This window comes from Pleurodeles waltl, chromosome 3_1, assembly GCF_031143425.1.
Source record: "Pleurodeles waltl isolate 20211129_DDA chromosome 3_1, aPleWal1.hap1.20221129, whole genome shotgun sequence".
Taxonomy (NCBI): Eukaryota; Metazoa; Chordata; class Amphibia; order Caudata; family Salamandridae; genus Pleurodeles; species Pleurodeles waltl.
The window spans coordinates 169,626,458-169,646,166 of NC_090440.1; the positions used below are offsets into that span (position 1 = coordinate 169,626,458).

Sequence of the window (19,709 nt, forward strand, 5' to 3'; positions counted from 1 at the left end):
TTTTGGTCTATATTCACTTATTTCAACATAGTTTGCATGATTGGGTTCTGTATGGCCATGGAAAGATGTTTTAAGTCGTGAGAAAAGTGGGCTGTTGTCCAGGGCCCCCCTGGTAAAGTTGAGTTGGACAGTCAGAGTTCCTGCAATCATAACATTGCTTAACATTTTTTTTTTTAGTTTTTTTTTTACAATGATGCTTAGTCCCTAAGCAAGCCTAACACAATTTAGGGCCATATTTATTAATGGTTTGCACCAGAGCAGAGTGATGCAAAGCCTCTGTAATGCTATCTGTATTTAACCACCGACTCCATCTTGACCACTAACTCCATTGTGTGCTTAGCCTAGCTTCAGATGCCAACTCTTGCAAGGATATTTACTTTTCAGTCAAAAAGATATTTTGCATTTGAAAGGTGCCATTTTCTCAGTGCAAACAGTGCTTTGTGCTACCTTGCAGGATGTTCTTTGAGTGTAACATGGGCGTGTTAGTGGAAGCACCCATGGTTTTTAACTCAAGCCTCATATAAGATAGCCAAACTGGGCGTTTGCGTCAAAAAGAGAACGCCTACATGAAGCAGACGCCAACATATTTTTGTTTCTAAAAATGTTGCATGTCTGCTGCACTGTGTGCATACATAAAATGTGTGGAATGTTTCAGATTTTGTCTAGACACAGGATTTTTTACTGGAAGGGTATTGTTCCTGTACAAATCCTACCCTAGACTGCATACACACACCTCTGCACTATGGTGCAACGGTTATGCGTGGTGCTAGGCAGACTATTTGTGCACCAGTGCAGGGGTAGTGAGCAGAAGCAGGCCATTTTTAGGTTTTGCCTGCACAGCGCTTGTGAAACCTCCTGTAAACAAGAAAAAGCTGTTTTAAAATGGGCTCAGAGCCTGCCCATTACTTAACATTGGTTGGCTTCCACGTCACTCTTGTTTACTTACTTCTTATTGGTTAGTGCCGCCTCCTTTCCTCCACCTTCTTCCTGGGGCTCCCTGTGTGTCCCTACTGTGGAGCATGAACCAAGTACAGCTTCCTAACTGCGGCCAGTGTCCTTACACTGGCCACAGACCCTGCAGGTACTCATCCTGCTGTCCATTCTGTTTCCCTACCCACCACCACCCTCCCGTTATCCGTTATTTCTTCTCCTCCCTTCTTTTACATGCTCCTCCCGACTCTCCCACACTGTTTAAAACCTATTGCACAGCAGTGCATGCTACTGTCCAACATTGCTTAATGGAAAGTAAGACACTATTATGTGGTCAAAGCTGACTGCATCATACTGTGTTTTTTAAAGTTTTATTTTTATTTTTTTACTTTAAGCCATGTTGCACAAATAGAACGGTATTAGATTTTAATCAAAGGAACGGCCAGAAATCCAGTGAGCAGTGCTTTGATTTTCCACACTGCAGCAAAGACGCCAGTAGGGAAGGGAGATATATTTGTGATTAAAAAAATTTGGCAACTAAATCTAAAATTTCAATTGATATGCTTGTTTGTCTTTTGTAGTATATAGTAGTCTACTAAAACAGTGGTTCCCAACCTTTTGACTGCTGTGGACCCCCACTGAATCATTACTGGAATCCAGGGGATCCCCGACCAAGTCATTAGTGTAAGCGAGGAACGGCGGCCTAAACATTGTTGATTATTTGAAATGCAAAACAATACACAAAAAATACTGAAACAAGCATTCATTAGATACATACTCAAGTCATAAAATATTTTATTTAATTTGCACACAAATATAAATAAAAATAAATAAGCAAACATTTAATAGAAATAATGGAGACTTTCTAAATTCAATTGAAGCCACACATATCGTCCATACTATAATCCATTTAATGCACCTGCACTGCTCTCACAAATCAATTTGAGGATAGTTATTTAATTTTTAGCCTCCAATTTCAAATTCCTTGACATTCACAGTACTTTTTAAAATGTTCAGTTGTACATTTAGCCACTTTATTTATGTACACTTTATTAATCTGTTAATATTATTTAATATTCTAAGCTGCCGTGTACCCCCTGAGACTTCGCAGACCCCCACGGTTCCTTAGCCCACAGGTTGGGAACCACTATACTAAAACATTTAACAAGTCACCCGTAGGTGCTGACATCCACATAAAAAATGGAGATCTGGCTAAGAAAAGTGACTTAATCAATGCTGGTTCAAGCTTTCTTTTGTTGCAATTGACTGGCGGACACCAGGCAGTTTGAGCCTTTGTCTGTTTTTGCGTGACTGTTTTTCTTATTTTTAACATGTAATTCAATAAGGTTTGTCATCACAAGGACTTGAATGAATAGAAAAGGGGTAATATATGAATAGTTGCTCCAGGCATGGTGCCCCAAAATATATCTTGCCTGGGGCCCCATAAATCCTTAAGAGGTCACTGGGCAGGTTATCAGAATGGCCTCTATTATTGTCAAGTTTAGAACATTTGCAGTACAATTGCTTAGAGGGTTCTATCAAGGGTGATGGAATGCTGATCTGGACTGGAGTGATGAGCAATGGCTATTAAGATTTAGGTATATGCGTTAATATGTTGTAGCTGGTTGTGATTAACTGTTTTTAGAATATGCATTGTAGGCCTTGTTCACCCTAAACTGGACGCTTGCAGCAGAGGGTGATGTTCACTGCTCAGAAGATCATTAAGGGCATGCAATAGACAGTTTTTTCCTGTGCCATAAAATGTTTACCAGGCGAAGAAAAAGTTAAGAGCTGCCAAGGAAGCAGTACAAAGCATCTAGAAACTGGAAAACAGCAGTGCAACCTCCTTTCGCTCACAGAAAATGAAGCAAACTTTGTGTTGCTTTTGTCAGTATTTGCATTTTCAGTGAAGTTTTGGTTCACAGCATTTGAGGATCCTATTGTGCTTCACTTGTAATTACTCTGCAGAACTAACTGCTTCTCGCTGACCAGCCGTACCACCCCCTTGTTCTCCTAAATTTATTTCAGCACCTCTAAAGAACTCTTGACACCAAGCCATAATTTTGTAAAAACAAAACGTGAACCCTGTTAGAGACGTGTTAATATGCAGTTGCTTTTACCATAGATTTGCATCAACCTGTGCTCTTGCTCTTAATTCACCTTTCCGTGCCCAGTGGTGGGTTAGTTGGCAATGCAGCTGGTACTTAAAAATAATATGCTGGCTTATTGGTACTTCCTTTGTCCTTCTGCAAATGAAGTATTGCCAAAATGTCTTCTCTCCATTTCAGTTTTCCGAATGCTGTCTTTTTACCATGATGAGTGAAAGAGTAAGAATGTGAGTGAAACTGTGAAAGAGTAAAATGTGAGAGTACAAGGATTGACATAGTGAATGTCAGAAGTCCGCATAACAACAATAGAAGAAGTGGGCGACAAGAAGAAAGTTATTAAGAGAAAGATTAAAAGTGATGGAAAAGTATTAGAAAATGGATTAGAGTGTGGCAAAGAACACGTGAGACTGTCAACGGGTAAAGTGGGTGACCAAATGCAAGCAATAATGATTTAAATAGAAAGGAAGCACTGTAGGGTGAACGATAAAGTTGGAATGAAAGTGTGAGGAGGTATGTTAAGGAAGATAGATAGGAAGGGAAAGAGTGTGAAAGGGAGACATGTTGGCGACATATTCCGGGAGACATGGGGAAGTAGAAAGATAGAACAAAAAAGGTCATATAACTAACAAGACCTTTAACTAATTATTTAGTTTGACATAATTGCATTGATTTTGTTGGATAGGCTAGTTCATGGAGATTGACGTTTTGAGGGTATGATTTTTTTTTTTAACAAATGTAATAATTTGTATTCTTCCTCTTGACCTAATTTTAAATCTTTCCAACATCTTGCTTTTCTCCTCCTCCTTCAAATACTCCACACTAAACCTGTCCCTCCTCATCATTGTCTATAAGATCTCCATAAATTAATTCCTCTCCAAACTCACCAAGTACCTGGTACTTGACCTGCTTTGGTTTTCTCCTGGTGCACCATCCAGAGTGTTGTTTATTCACTTCAGTCAGTCAGACTACCTCAGGTTATCCAGCTTGTCTGAGTTGTGTGTTTTTTTTTTTTTTTAAACTGTTTTCCATCCTTTTATCATATTTACCAACCTGCTCTTATAAACAACCCCTGTGAGCTAGTGGCCCCTGTCTCTGCTTTCTGAGGGTTCTCACATCAGATAGTTCCTTTTCTGTGTCTTGGTCTGGCATGATTTCTCAAAACTTTCACCATTACCTCGGCCCCTCTTTCATTTTTAGGTCGAGCCTAGGCAGCAGCGTGCATACGCTGTTTGCAAGACCTGCTGTATTCAGTCAAAGGACTTTGATCCCTCCTGATGCTTACAATAGGTTGATTCCAGTGTTGCTCTTCTTTGCTGCCTCCTAACTGGTCCGCGCATCTGATAACCTCACTTACGTTCTTAGCTGAGGAGCACCGGCCAAGTGCTACATCCTTACACTTAAGGTGTTTATCTGTTCCTTTGGGGGGGGACTACTTTTTCTTCTTACCTGCTCGTTAGACAGTTTGTGCGTGTTAACAAGTGCTAGTGATGTCACTGGCTCCGAGGGCATCCTTTGCTGCTTGCATTTTATTAGATCGTTTACTTGATCTCCCCATGCCATGCCTTCACCTTGTGCCCATCACACCTCCGTCCCACAAGCGTGTACGTTTACTTACCCTTGTTCCTCGACCCCACTCTGCTAGCTCATGTCTATCTGCAAATGTTGCAGACTAGCTCGTTAGTAGCATTCCTTATTGCTGCTTTTAAAAACCCCGGCTTCATCTCGAACCCCTACTCTCCCCGTTGCTGCTACATCTCGCTTCCATTCCCTCATGTTTGCTTCTTCCCTTACCCCCCTACTAACCAGTCCGTGACAGCCGTTCCAAGCGTCATAGCCACTTTTCTAAAAGTTCAACAGCATGTAAAAAAAAAAAACATTGCCAATTCTGTTAATTAAATAACTGTTGTAAGAGAAGGTTCTCTCAGGTTGTAGATACCTGAAATTCCTTAAGCACCCGAGAAACCCCTTTATGGCTGAGCCGTGTTTTTACATATACAATGTCAAGCTCCCCCTTCTTCCATGACTGGCTGTGTGTGTCTCCCTTTGTGACCTAAAGCCCTGCCTCCTGAGCACACCAACGTCTACATTCCTTCTATACTTACTTGACAGGATCACATCGAACGAAAGATGAGCTGTGAGCAACGAGCAAAGCTTTTTGTTTGCAGCAGCGTAGCCTTGTATAGAAGTAAACCCTGAAAATGTTGCCAATATGTATCTTAAGTGCAGTATTGCTAATAGTGTAATGCCCAGCTGATTTACTTGTTGAAAATTGAAATGGAAAACAGAAAAGACAATGCCAAAGCCTGCTGGATTTCTCTAGATCAAAATGTTTACATCAATATGCACATTTGAGGGAAGTTGCCATATTATACGCACAAGTATGTATTCCCACTCCCATCTTTGTAAGCTAATAGACTTTAAACATGAAGAGATAACATTAAATGCTTTATACTACAATAAAAGGTGACTTTTTGAGGAGGTGTGTATTTAAAAAAAAAACACAAAAAAAAACATTTTTGATGCAGGCCTCTTGACCTGAGCCGTGTCTGGGTGCCGTGTGCACAGGTTGGGGAGGACAAGGAGTAAAGACTGAATAGCACTCAGCAAAAAGTGTGGAAGCTTCTATCAGTACCCACCCATGGCCACTCCCATGGCCAAGCACCTTAAGTGGAGCTGTCTCTAGGCACGTACAGGCTGCATAGTTTGCATCTTATGTAGGTGTTCAGTCGGTTTGTGAGTGTCTCGAAGACGGCCGATCACAAGAACATGTTCAAGTGTAAAACGGAGGTTACAGGTTCTAAAGTAATGAATAATTCCTACACAGCATCTCCTTACTATCACATGCTGGAAACATTCCACAGATATCTACTCTAGTGCTTAATAAAGGCCAGGGGGGCACAATATGGGTACACAAATACACTACACACCACACAACTCCACAACTAACAGTTCCAATTCAACCCACATACGTCCACTCCAAACCACATACGTCCACTCCAAACCAAAACAAATACATAAGACATTGTTATTTACAATGCCAATAGCACTAACTCTCTCAAATGCAAGACCTATTGCATTGCAAATGCTTGTTTTCACTGGACTGTCACTTGTCTGCTGACAATTTTTTAATCATCTCTTCGCAAATAAAGTTAAAGCAGTATTAGATGGAATTATTATATTTAGTGCGTTTCCTCTCACTTGATATCAAAGTCAAGAGGCATGACATTGCATTGTTTGTCATATCCACCCCCCACACCTCTTCCCCTCCCTCCTCCTTTGTCCTTTTAAATTCACCATCTTGACATCTTAGTTGAGTTAGTCATTAGCATCTTGCTTTTTCTCAGTTCGCTCGCATTTTCTAATTTTATCTGTATGATGTTTATGAAATCCAACCTTCCTTATATTCAGATTGCTCTTTTTATCTTTCTTTCCTTGCTCATCACTCGTTCTACTAACTTTGTTGCAGCAATCCATATTTTGTTGGGTTCCCTTTCCCTTCTGTCTTAAACACTGCTCCCTCTTCAGTGTCTTCAAATACATTCCTGATTTTTCTCTCTTATCTTGTATTCTCTGTGAACTGCCTTGTCTGGCCCGAGTCTCCATGGACATTCTCATGCATTTATTCATTGTTCTGAGCCGATTCTGAACTTTGCAACTCTCTTCTTTCCTCCCTATCTGTCTTTTACGTTACTTGAAATACTGTATTTCGCTTGTTTTACATGGCTGCCTTATTACCTCAAGCGATTATCAATGTCGTTACTAGATTTAAACCACTTTATCATTTAAAAGTATTTTTTGCAATCTTACTCGCTTATTTGCTTCAATGTTTGGTGCAGACACGTAGTGTGACCTCAAATAATGATACTCTGACTTAAGTCTTAACGAAGTTGGTAAATTATGTGACATTAAGTTGCAATAAAATCAAAACAAAAACAATTGCTAAAGATGCAAACAATGAAAATTGTGTTCTTTGGATAGGACTCCCATAAACATACCAATATGTTTTTTCATGTAAATATCAAATGTCTATATTTGGGTGAAGAAATGCAGTTTTAGAAAGTCCAGGTTCATTGGTAAGTTTAAAATCTCAAACACATCTTCCCCAATGGCTGTGAAGCATTTTATATTTTTTGACTTCGTCCGGCCTTTGGATGTATATAAATTTCAATTATCAGGGCCTTTTTTAGCAGCCTACTGGTGTCATGATCTGCGAAGCACAAAACCACCGTAAATCATTTTACTACAAACATCAAAATGGCAATGAATCAACCTCCAAATTTTCTAGTACTTTTTTTCATGAATTTAATAACGGATCCAATGCTGTAGCTCCAGTCCTGATGAATTGATTTCTCTTTTATGCATTCTTCAGTCCAAACCGTCCATGCTGTATCTGGCCAATTAAGTGAAAACGTAATGGCATGACAAATCACAATTCCACAATTGCAGTTTGGCTCATCGTTGAACCATATTTGTTACTACGGTACAATATAGCACTCTAAAGTTATAGACAGCTGCCAACCCAAGTCTTCTCTGGTCATGCTTGTCGATCGTCAGAAGCACACAAGAGTCCCCCCTCCGGAATGCCTTGTCCTTGAACAAGTGAGTGTACAGTGGGATTAGGAATGTCACCTGTACCCCTTTTATTATGTTTCATATTGGACCATGCGGCACATATTGCTGCAAGTCCTGAATATTTTTAGCTCAAGCAGCAGTTCAAAACAACTTGTTTTAGAAGGCATGACCTAATGGCATTCCGTTTTAGGCATGTTGGTGTGTGACACTTGTAACAGAGTCCTCAAAATGTGGAGGGCTGTTGCAGGACCTCTTATAGAAATTATTCCCCATGCTTATCGATATTATACTCATAGTTAAGTTTCGGTTCTACAAAAAAAAGTAATGTAAATTGAAAGCTTGTTTAATGTATCATGTTTTAAGTCCAGTGGAAAACAAAAAAAATATGTAGAATTACAAAAAACATTAAAACAAGACAATACAAAAGTATGCCTTAAAGATAAACTTATCTACATATATGATTATAAAAAATATATGTAGAATTACAACATTGAAACAAGACAATAAAAAAGTATGCTATAAAAATAAACTTATATACATATATGATTACATGTATTTTATGGAATCACCCCCTTTTTATGGTCTTTTTACTATTGTCGTAATCCTACGTATTTTTGTGATTATCTTTTACTAAATAGGTGTCTGTTTTATTTTCGTGTCTTTGCACAGTTGGTACATGGTCTACACAAATTAGTTATTGTGTCAGCAAGGGGAGGTGTAATATTTCCTGTTTTATAGATCCTCTCCCCTTGGTTCTGAGGGGTCGCTCAGTTTTTGTTCTCAGCCTACCAGACACCACAGCTGTCTGGATTGCTAAAGACATCTTGGGGACATTCAGAAAGCTGAACTAGGAATGCATTCTGCATGTTGCTTGCCATTGGTGTTATGGGTTCTAACTCACATTTTCTTGCTTTCCATTTGCTGGCTTTATTTGTTTTAGGCCGTCCAGCTTCAGTTTCTCTTTCACAGTCCTTATTTACAGTATCCTTCCGAGTGCTGCCTTTCTGTAAACAGGCCTGTAAATCTTGTTCTTATCTTGTCACATTTGGTATGTGTTCAGACTGAGGTCAAATCTCTGCCACTCTACACGACTCCACACTATGCCACTCGAGTGCCCGACACTCTCTGCCAGTGCACTCTACAACACACTACTCCACTCTTTGTCATTCTATTCTGACACTCCACTCCGCTGCACCATTAACTTTTAATTAGCCATGCTGAATAGCAGCCATGCTGGTGTACAACATAACTGAAATACAATTGTCAAAGCCAATAGCTCTTGCATAGGCGAAACCTATTTTCTTTGTCAATGCTTGTTCTTGTTGCAGTAAATTGTCGCAACTCTTTAACTGCTCTCTTCTGATCAGTGATGTTAGAACCAATACTTTCATGTTGTGCCCTATTCTGATTGCAGCATGTTTGCTGCATGTGTGTGTGTGTGTGTGTGTGTGTGTGTGTGTGTGTGTATATATATATATATATATATATATATACATACACACACACACACACATTTTTGGTACACCTTGAGTGGCATGTTTTTTTTTTTTCTTCCTTGTCGTATAAGCGTGTGTTTTTAAAAAAAATTATTTATTTATTTTTAACCAAGTTATGGTCAAACCTGCGGCATCATTTTAGATCATCCCATCTTTCTCTGTTGCCACTTTCGAATAAAGTGGTAGTTCACTGAGGAAAAGGAACACTCGTGTGAAGCAAGAACCAATTCCAGGCATGTTTGTTTTCCATTAACTTGCTGCTGCTAGTTTCTATTACAGACAGCCCCTATCAACATAATTCTTCATGGATTCTTTAATTCTTCCTTGTATAGCATAGTGAGTTTTAATAATATTATGAAAGATTATCTTCGCTCTGCCTTAACCCAATTTCCTGATTCTCAAGCCATGAAAAGAATGTGTCCCATTAGCTTCCTACCTTGGTAAAGAATTCTACAATAGATCTTGCAACCTGTGCTGTTTTCATTTCACTTTTAGTTAATAATCAAGTCTTAATGTGTGCTTGGCAGGCTTCTGCTAACTAGTTTTTTTGAATTTTGAAACTGCATTTGCGTTTCTTTGATCCAAAGAACCTACTCTGTCGCTAGTTGGCGTTATGTTGAAGAATAAGCCTCCTTTAGCTTGTTTAGTGTCCTTGGAAGGTTGTATTGCCGCTTGCACACATTTAAAGTTGATGGTTCTTATATTGATCTGGAATAGGGCTGATGATCTTCTTTACTATTTTATTGGTTTCTGGGACACTTTGCGGTAAACCTAATCCAGGTGGTTATGAAATATCCACCCTCACAATGTCAAACACAAAGCTTATTTTAGCACACTCTAAGGTTTTCTCCTACGCAGTGGGGAAGTTAGGCGTCCTCTTGTCTTTCTTAGATGTGAGAGTGAAGATATCAGCTGAATATGTGGTTTTAAATCCATGGATAAGTAAAGTTGTGGTAAAGTGCAGGGAAATAGAGTCAGGAAAGAGTGAGGAGTTTAAAACAAAGTAAGAGTACTAGCCAAATGGCCTGGCAGCAAGGAGGGAAGCACTAACCAAAAAAAACAATGAACTCCAATAACCATAATAAACCGAACCAAAAAATATTGTCCTGGGTGGACTTCTTTGACTATTTCCATCATGCCGTAGTGAGGCACTGACTATTTGCATTAAAGAGGAATACTTCTTCTGTAGACCAAATACATACAACTACAATGGCTTTCTGGGCCACTTGAGACGGTTGATACAAGGGTACACTCTGAGCTCTGTGTTAAACTGCATTGCGCCCTTTGGAATTGTCCACGATGGATGGTGTGTATGTCCTTTGTCTTCCTAATCAAACGGATATTTTATGGCTTTACACAATTCAAAGTTTGGCTAATACAGTCCATAAATGTTGCTGTCTTTCTCGTATGAGTACTATGGGTATCCTGCTATATTTTTTCTGTTATGAAGGATTGATTTCATCCAGATCTGTCAATAATTAAATTTCCATTTGCACTTACCTGCCTGTTTGATGTTGGTGTTTTTTGTTTTCTCCTGAAAGAGAAGAAAATTAAAGGGCCACCAAAATGTATGTAGACATTTTATAAGGGGTGCTGGCCTATGACCACAGTGTCTGTTTTTTTTATTTATTTCTGTGTGCGTGTGTCTGACAGGTGATAGTCGGTTTTTTGAAACGTAACATGAATTTGGCTGGGCAATATAAATGGTTAATTTATGTATGTTAGGCTGGTATCCTTGGCGTGGTCTCCCCTAACTTTTTGCCTCTGTTTCCCAGGTTGTTGATGTGCGCTGGACTCTATTTTTGCTGTTTTTGATACTCTGGGCACTTTACCACCACTGCTATCCAGTGCTAAAGTGCAAGTGCTCCTATGTGAAATGTATGCGTGATCGGCTTTCCATGATTGGCATATTTGATTTACTAGTAAGTCCCTAGTACAGTGCACTAGAGGTGCCCAGGGCCTGTAAATCAAATGCTACTAGTGGGCCTGCAGCACTGGTTGTGCCACCCACATGTGTAGCCCTGTAAACATGGCTCAGACCTACCACTGCAGTGTCTGTGTGTGCAGTTTTAAACTGCCAATTCGACTTGGCCAGTGAACCCACTTGCCAGGCCTAAACCTTCCCTTTTTATACGTGTAAGGCACCCCTAAGGTAGGCCCTAGGTAGCCCCAGGAGTGTGGAATTTATTAAAATATCTCCTTGTTCATGGGACAGGTTGCTTCTTAAATCTTCATTTCCTGTACAAAAATCTACTTGTCTCTTTGGTTCCATGTAGTGCGGTGACAAATTATGGCAGCAATCTCATTATGTAAGAGCCCTGATAGCAGCCTCTGATTATTCCAGGGCTACTACTATAGCAGGGCTTGAAAATGTGAAATTTCAATCCCTACTGTAAAAATGTACTTCTTTTGCCACCTTTCCGCAGATCTATTTACTGGGGCCGGACGAAGCAGTAAGCAATAGCTCCAGGGCTGGAATGCCTTTGATTCTGCAAACCTATTAACTTATATGTTTTAAGGATTTTCACCAGCTCTTCTCTAATCTTTTCTCATAATGAGAAAGGTTGGAAATGTACTCCTGACAATGGCAGAAGTAGATGCTTTTCTAGGGATAGTTGGTGGGAAAGTGAAGTTGTTAACGCTCAGTAGATTTTCACATGAGCAAATCTACGCATGCATATTTGCTCGTGCTAAAATACAGTTCACACATTTTCTAGGAGTACGATTCCTGGGTCTACTTCTATAAGCTCATGTGAATTCATGAAAGCCACTAATTCAAGACATTTAACATGGGTGCACTTTTGTGACTTTGGTCCCTAATTAGGTCTGCTGTTAACAAAGACATTTTGTTTTTGCTAAACTTCTATTTCTCTCTCTAACTATCGGCTGGCTTTACTGTGAGTGATCACATTCTGCTCTTCCACAAGGAGCATTTTGGCACACAAAATAGTTTGTTCAGTGACAGGAACTATTATGGCAATCACTGGCGTAACGAAACTGGGGGGGCCCCTCTGCAAAGAACATGGAGCTCCCCCAAAACTCACTCAGGGTAGGTGCTAACAGTGTTTGTTACAATGGTGAATGCCTGGCAACTCCCACAACAATAGTGTTAAAAAAGACATGTCAAAACAAGACATGCATTGACAAAACAAAAAGACTCACAAAAAAATGTCTGCTCGATTGGCTTTGCCAGTGCTTATTTATTTTCATGCTTCCCACTGGAAATATTAACATGCATCAACACATTTCACGAAATGATGCTTCAAAGAAATAGCACCTAAAATATCATAGTAGTGAAACGTTTTGTTCCTCCTTGCATTTGTTCTGAAAATTGTATTTTGAAAGCAAAGAATCATCACTCTTGCTTACAAGCTTCTGCAAATATTTGCATCTAATCAGAGAGCATTCTGGGAGTATTCTACTTAGCCTCATATTGTTAAATTTTTCAAACATGTTTGTACACTTTTTTTTTTTTTTACTAGAACCACTGTCCGTAGTGCAGTGTAACCTTAAAACGTTTATTTACAGTGCTCACCCTAATAATAAAGGCTTTTCATTAATGAACCATAAATACAAGTTTAAACAGCATTAACATATGGACACACATATTACCTCAACTGCAGACAGTTCCCTTCTCTGTAAACTGTCAGCGAAAGGGTTTGTACTGCAGGGGGTTGGGCCTACTTGTCCCAAGGACAAAAAAAACATTAAAACTTGTTGCCCTTGACCCCAAACAATATGTCCCCAGGCGTTGGACGATAGGAATTCCACATCCCTGTAGCCCCATGGGCAGGATGCAGTGTATGTTAAAGGTGGGACATGTGCTTATGTGTTTTACATGTCCTGACAGTGAAATACTGCCAGATTAAAATTAATTGAAGTGCAGATTCCCTTTGAGAGCAGATCGAAATGTGGAGTTTAGGGTCTCTGAGCTCACAATTTAAAAATAGATATTTTAGTGAAGTTGGTTTTTAGATTGTTAGTTTGAAAATGCCACTTTTAGAAAACAGGCATTTTCTTGCTTAAACCATTCTGTGACTCTGCCTGTTTGTGGATTGCCTGTCTGGGTCAGTTTGACAGTTGAGCTGTTTGCACCTCTCTTTAGACAGTGACACAAGGGGGTCTTGGGTGTAGCCCACATATCCTGATGAGCCGCCTGTGCTAGGAGGGAGCAGAGGAGTGGTCACTCACACCTGAAAGGGCTGTGCCTACCCTCACACAATGCAGTCTCTGTCCTCTCACTGGGGCTTGGCCTGGACAGAAAGGATCTTACAGACACTTGTTTGCCAACTTCAAAGGCAGAAAGAGGTATAAGTATTGGACCCAAAACCCCAGACTTTAGATTACTTCAAGAATTCAAGAGGAACCTCTGCCTGGAGAAGAGCTGAGAGTGCTGCTCTGACCTGTGACTGTGCTGTGTTGGGCTATCCTGCAGTTGCTGCTTCTGCCTGTGAAAGGGGACAGAGGCTGGACTTTGTTGTGCATTTCTGCTTGAGAGTTATCTCCAAGGGCTTAGAGTAGAGCTTGCCTCCTGTTTTGAATCCTCGGGGACAGCAAAGGCTTCACTAACCAGACCTGGATATACTTGCTGTGGGCTCTAGCTTGCCAGAGGATGCCATTCCAGTTCCTGGACCCCTGGAAGTGAATTCCTGGAGAAAAGCCAGTCTACCAACGCCGTGCGACTTTGCAAAGGACCCCGCTGTCCTGAACCGCAATGCCATTTGCCCCGAGGCCGTGCACCTCACTGAGTGCGATGAATCTGATGACCCTGTAAGCTGACGCCGCTACCCAAGAGCCGTGACGCCGCCTGCACCGAGCCCGTGGACCTTGTAGAAGTCAGACGACCCTCTAGGTCTCACATCGCTGCAGCTGCTGGACCCGCCGGAGTGTCGTTAGCCCGACATCCGTGTTAATCCGATGCCATCGCAGGACTTGTTGCCCTGTGACGTCATTGCGACCCCGTGCGGTTGCCCTGCAGCACTATGACCTCGCTGGACTTCGTATTTGCCGGAACCAAGGAACCGACTTCACATCTGATGCCACTTCACCTCCACTGCCTTGTAGTAAGGATCTGATGCTGCTGCGCGACAGCTCAACCCTTCGGCCCCTTGGCATCGGAACAGACGTTGCATCGGATCCAGAGACGCCTCGCTCAACGACTCCATGCACCAGCCTGTTTCCTACGGTTTCACTAAGGTACTGTAGCTGGGGTTCGGACGACCCGTAAATGGCCCCATTGGCGTCGCATTGTGTGAAACGACTTTGTCACGACGCCGCATTTTACCAGCTTTCAGTAATTGTGCCTCAAGGCACTGTTTTCATGCTTTTTAATGCTAAATTTGTATTTGTAACTGTATTTTGTGGATTTTTGACATTTTGGTCTTGTTTGATTTAGATAAATATTACCTATTTTTTAAACTGGTGTTGTGTCCCTTTTGTAGTGCTTTCACTGTATTACTGTGTGTGTTTGTACAAATACTTAATACATTGTCTCTGAAGTTAAGCCTACCTGCTCGTGCGAAGCTACCAAGGGGATGAGCGGTGGTTAACTGAGTGTTATTTTCCTTTACCCTGACTAGCTTGAGGGTCCTTGCTTGGACAAAGGGTTACCTAACTGCCAACCAAAGCACCTTTTCTAAAAAAAAAAGTTAAAAAGCTGTATTTCATTTTGTGATGTTATTTAGAATATTAAACTTTTATTGAAATAAATAGTTACCTTTTTGCAGTATTTGTGTTCGCACACTTTTCGCTGTCTTTGTCGATTATCGCTCATTTGGTTTAGGTTTTGTATAGTGCTTAAACGCCTCCTTAAAGTTACTTGGAACCCTTCAGTTGGAAGGATGCATTTTACTAATCACTCTCACTTGAAATTCTATGTTATCTTTGCAAACAGATGATACTTAGAAGACTTTTCAAGTCTATTCTTGAACTTGCTAGAACTTTTTTGTGCATGAAAACTTGTTAAAAATTCTCTTCAACAGTCTTTGTTTTTAATCAATAGATTTCCAGCCATGTGAAGGCAATCGACACAATATACCAGTCAACAGATTTCCAGGGAATTCGCAATATAAGCTTCATGGTGAAACGAATAAGAGTGAGTAATCTTTAACAAAACTTTCTAAAAAGCTTTTGAAATATGTTCCTTTCAAAATGTTTCATGCTTTCATGGTTCAAGGCAGTTCACTGGTTCTCGTTGTGGTTACAAGTCCATCGTTCTAGAAAAAACAGTTTAACTTGCTGTGTTTAGTGTGCCATGCTACCTAAATGCACTTGGCAATTGGGTGTAAAACAAGGCTTTACACTACTCGTACACAGAGTATTCTTCAAATTTGACAATAACTTTCACACATTTGTCTTTACCTAACCATCCTTGTCTAGTCATTGACGAAGGTAGCAAGTGGCTGCAAAGATGTGTTACAAGGGCTGACTTTTCACTGTGGAAATCGACTGTAACACAGCCTAGTATAGTTTAGATTGTGAGTATTTATGCCAGCCGGTGAGCACACCATTGTTGCAAGTTCTTTTACCCTGTGCCACTGTCTTGTGTTGAGAAATTGTCAAAATGAAGGTAGGTTAGCATTACCGTTGTGGTTTGCAAATTGAAACTGCGCCTGCTTCAGTGCGCCAGGTACTCCTCCGGATTCTTGTTTGGCAGCGAGGTTTATTTGTATACAGAGTTTCTTTTCCCTATTTAACTCACCAAAACTGGTCAGTCACTTGGTTTTGACCTTTATTGGTGGTGGCTGAGGGCCGGAGGGACTTGGACTTTTTACAGAGCACTTTGGGAAAATGGGCATAGCGTTTGATTCCTCCCCTGTCCTGCTCAGACTTGTAAGACGAGCATGATGTGGTACCACTCAGGTCGCTTAATCTGTGCAAGCGAGTATTTATTTATTCGATCATAAGTGAACATAATAATGTGGTACTTTATGTCCACAGGCCTCACTTCTTATAAATCTGTGGGTCTATTAAGCTTTTTTCCCTTGAGCACACACTCCAATATACATGAAATATTTCTAAATGTGACTTTTTCATGAAATTTCCATATATAAAGTTTGGCGATTTCCCTCTTCCAAATTGAGAATAAATGTTACTTTATTCAGCTGGCTTTGACTCCAGAAGCGATATCCACATTTAAATGGAGAATCATGTGAAATGCCTTTGTGGAATGTTTTATCTGACATTTCAGGATGTTTCTCTGTTGGTTAGACTGAAAGGGCATGCCAGAAAGATTGTACAGCAATGTATTGGGAAATAGTGTTGCGTCTGGAGTGCAGGATTAGAGAAACGTTTCTAAAGACCCTTCCAAGAAAACAAAAAGTTTTGACCTGGTCGCCGGAGTGGCTTAGCCAGTTCCCTAATCCTTGAGCTCAGCAGAGTCCCTGGTGATGTAGTCTCCCTCCCGCGTTTTTGGATCCCATTTACATGGAACATGCCTACTAGTAGTGTAGTGAAGTCAAGAGCTTTTGGCTTTCAACCCATTGCTTTAGGCAGAGTTGTGGGGCTGCATTGTACCTTTCTTCATAATCTGTAGTTTCCCAGATTGTGTGCCTCCATGCTCTGATGGAACATGGTCCTAAAGATTTTTAAAATATTTGGCTCGTGCTGCTGTTACCGCTCACACTAGAGTAAAATTAGCACTGTTAAAAGCTTTGAGCTCAGCTTAGGTCTGAGATGACATTAGAGTAACAGAGAGTACCAGTGTGCAAAAACGTGTGCTGTTGCCAGTGCTACCCCTAACTGTGCTACCCATAACTTGTAGCCCCAACTTACTGAAGGTGTATTTTTCAGGTGTAAGGCTTAGCCACAAAGTGAAATTCTTAATCTACCCTACCTTCCCAGTCAGCCAGTGCTCACTCATGAGTAGGCTGTTCTTGGGCTCTAGAACACTTGGCTGTCCACGTAAGGTACTTAGGGCCATATGTACGAAAGCTTTTTCCCATAGACACAGAATGGGTAAAATCCTTTCGTACATCTGGCCCTTAATCCTTTCTATGAGCATCTTGCTTTTCTATAAACTGATACCTGCTGCATTGACTTTAATGTTAATAGCTGGTCCACTGTGATAGCCATTAGGCAACAAAAACAAACCTTTTTTATCTTAGTTTTATACTTTTATAGTTCTTGTGGCATTTAGTTAATGTTTTACCTTTTGGTTTAAACCTTGTCATCTAAAGAGCTTCCTATAGCGTGCTTGGTTCCTCGCTTTGCTGCGCTTCGGCATGCAAGATAGATTTCTCATAGCTGATATGCGTTTTTTCAGCGTGGGATGGTAGGCCAATGTGGTTTTCTCATTTGACTTTCAAATGGTTGTTGCATTTGAATAGCTGACCACTTTCAAACCTGGAAGACTTTTCCATGACTGTGAGGCTTCTTATGACTGGATGGTTGATAAAGGGTATCCCTTTATCACGCTTCTCCCACCACCCCTCTAAAATAGAGATGCTGCTTCCAGAATAGCCTTGAGGTACTGAGTCCTGTAATTGTATCAGGGGAAGTACAAAGGTGGTCTCGGGATAGGGTGAGCTAGTAAGGGGATTTGGAGGTCTTTGGGGGTGGAATGTACTGACTCTCCTGTGAATGAAAATGGAAGCCTGTGGTTGAGTGCTCTGAGTGGGTCTGTTGATGATCAGGATTATACAGATTACGAACCCTCTTTTTGTAGCAGTGTCGTCTAATCATGGATGATACCATTTAGATTTTCTGGCTAGTCCAGCAGTGTTATACTCTTGCAATGAACCTCTGCTGACAGCGTCCATGACTACTTGATTTCTGCAGAGGAGTCTTTTCTGTGGCTTTGCTCATTTTTTATTATTATTTAAAAAAGACTAGGGTAGATATGGGAAAAAGTGCTAGGGAGAAACTTGTGTCCAGAGATGCAATTGAAAATAGTCCATGCAGCAGCTCTCCTTATTACCTGTACTATCCCCACAGTCTGTTGGCACCTCGTAATTGGAGTGTCATAAAAATAGTCTGTTGTAGTTTTTTGTCCCTGTTACAAAAGACAGTTAAACGGATTGATGTCTGAATTCTGAACTGTTACCCCCCCTTGTTTTTGTTTTATCTGGTTTTAATATGATAAGACAACCCATATGCAGGAATTGACTAATGACATATATTATGCAGATTTGTGGAATGCTCTGTCACACTGGACGGTATTCTGGCGCTGAGCGGTACGTTTAGGCACATGTAGGGCCTAGTGGGACTAATCGAAGCTAAAGACTAGGTCCTTAGCTTTTGCAGAATTCAAGAATTGAGGAGGAGGCTCTTATGTGTTGCAGCAGATCGTTCCACTCTTTAGGAGCGATGTAGGAGAAGGCTCGACTGCCAAATCTGGTTTTCCATATACATGGGATTTGTGCAAGTAGGAGTCTGGACGAGTGGAGGTGCCAGGAAGGTTTATGGAAGCAGATGGGATTGTTGAGGTATGCGGGGCAGGTGTTATGTAATGCCCTAAAAGTGTGGTTGACGAGTTTAAATTATGTGTTGTTTGTGAATGGGGAGCCAGTGGAGCTCCTTCAGGTTTGGTGGTGTGATGTGATGTGATGTGAATGTGGCGTGGGAGGTTGAGAGTGATTTTGGACGCTGAGTTCTGAATAGCCTGCAGCCTTCTAGTAAGTTTTTTTTTTTTTTTTTGTGTGATCCTTGCATAAACGATATTCCTGCAGTTCAGCTTGCTTGTGCCCAGGGTTTGCGTGATGGTTTTCTGGGTGCTGATTGGGAGCCATTTGAAAATCTTCCTTCGCATCTTCAGGGTATGGAAGCATGAAATGGTGACTTAATTGACTTGGACAGTCATGTCAAGTTTGCAATTCATGATGATCCTGAGGTTCTTGGTGTGGGTGGTCGGGATGGCTGTCGGCCCTAGCTCCGTTGGCCACCAGGTGAGGTCCCCCAGTAGTGTGCTCTTCCCAAGGATCAGGATTTTAATCTTGTCGGTGTTCAGCTTGAGAGAGTTGGTCTTCATCCAATGGGGGATTCAGTCATGGAGGCACTGAATTTAATCTGGGTACTGGGCGTGCTGACCGTGATGGAGAGAACGAATTGCATAGGAAAGAACATCGATTTTGTGAGAGTGAATGATGCTGGCTAGAGGGATCATATATGCGTTGAAGAGGGTCAGGTTCAGGGAGGATCCTTGTGGAACTCTGCAGATGAGGTTACAGGCCTCTGAGGTATAGAGTACCAGGCTCACTAACTGGGTCCTTTACATCAGAGTGCATGTCTTTGGATTCCAATGTCATGTAGACGTAGGATGAGGATAGGGTTGGAGACTGTCAAATGCTGCAGAGAGATTCAGGAGGATGAGGGTAGCCGCGTCTCCTCTGTCCAGAGTCAGTGATGAGGTCAGTTTCATTGCATTGGTTGGGTCTGAAACCAGACTGAGTGGTTTTGAGGAGTTGGTGGTTGTTTAGGTATTCAGTGAGGTGTCTGATAATTTTCTTTAAACCCTTTTCTGGGAATGGTAGCGGGGAGATCAGTCTGTAGTTGGTGAGTGTTGTAGGGTCCGCAGAATGTTTCTTCAGCGATGGGAGGACAGTTGCTTGTTTTCTAGCATCTGAGAAGGTCACGGAAGAGTTGGTGTTCAGAACAAGTGTGAGCA

General features: G+C 41.1%; 1 protein-coding gene across 1 annotated transcript in view; it reads left to right on the forward strand.

The window, feature by feature from the left end:
• The window catches only part of ADAM10 (ADAM metallopeptidase domain 10), a 450,369-nt gene that overhangs the window by 285,614 nt on the left and 145,046 nt on the right, over positions 1–19,709 (forward strand). Inside the window, exon 7 of the mRNA XM_069222090.1 lies at positions 15,108–15,200. Within this exon, the coding sequence (XP_069078191.1) occupies positions 15,108–15,200 (93 nt within the window). The remainder of the gene's footprint in view (positions 1–15,107; positions 15,201–19,709) is intronic.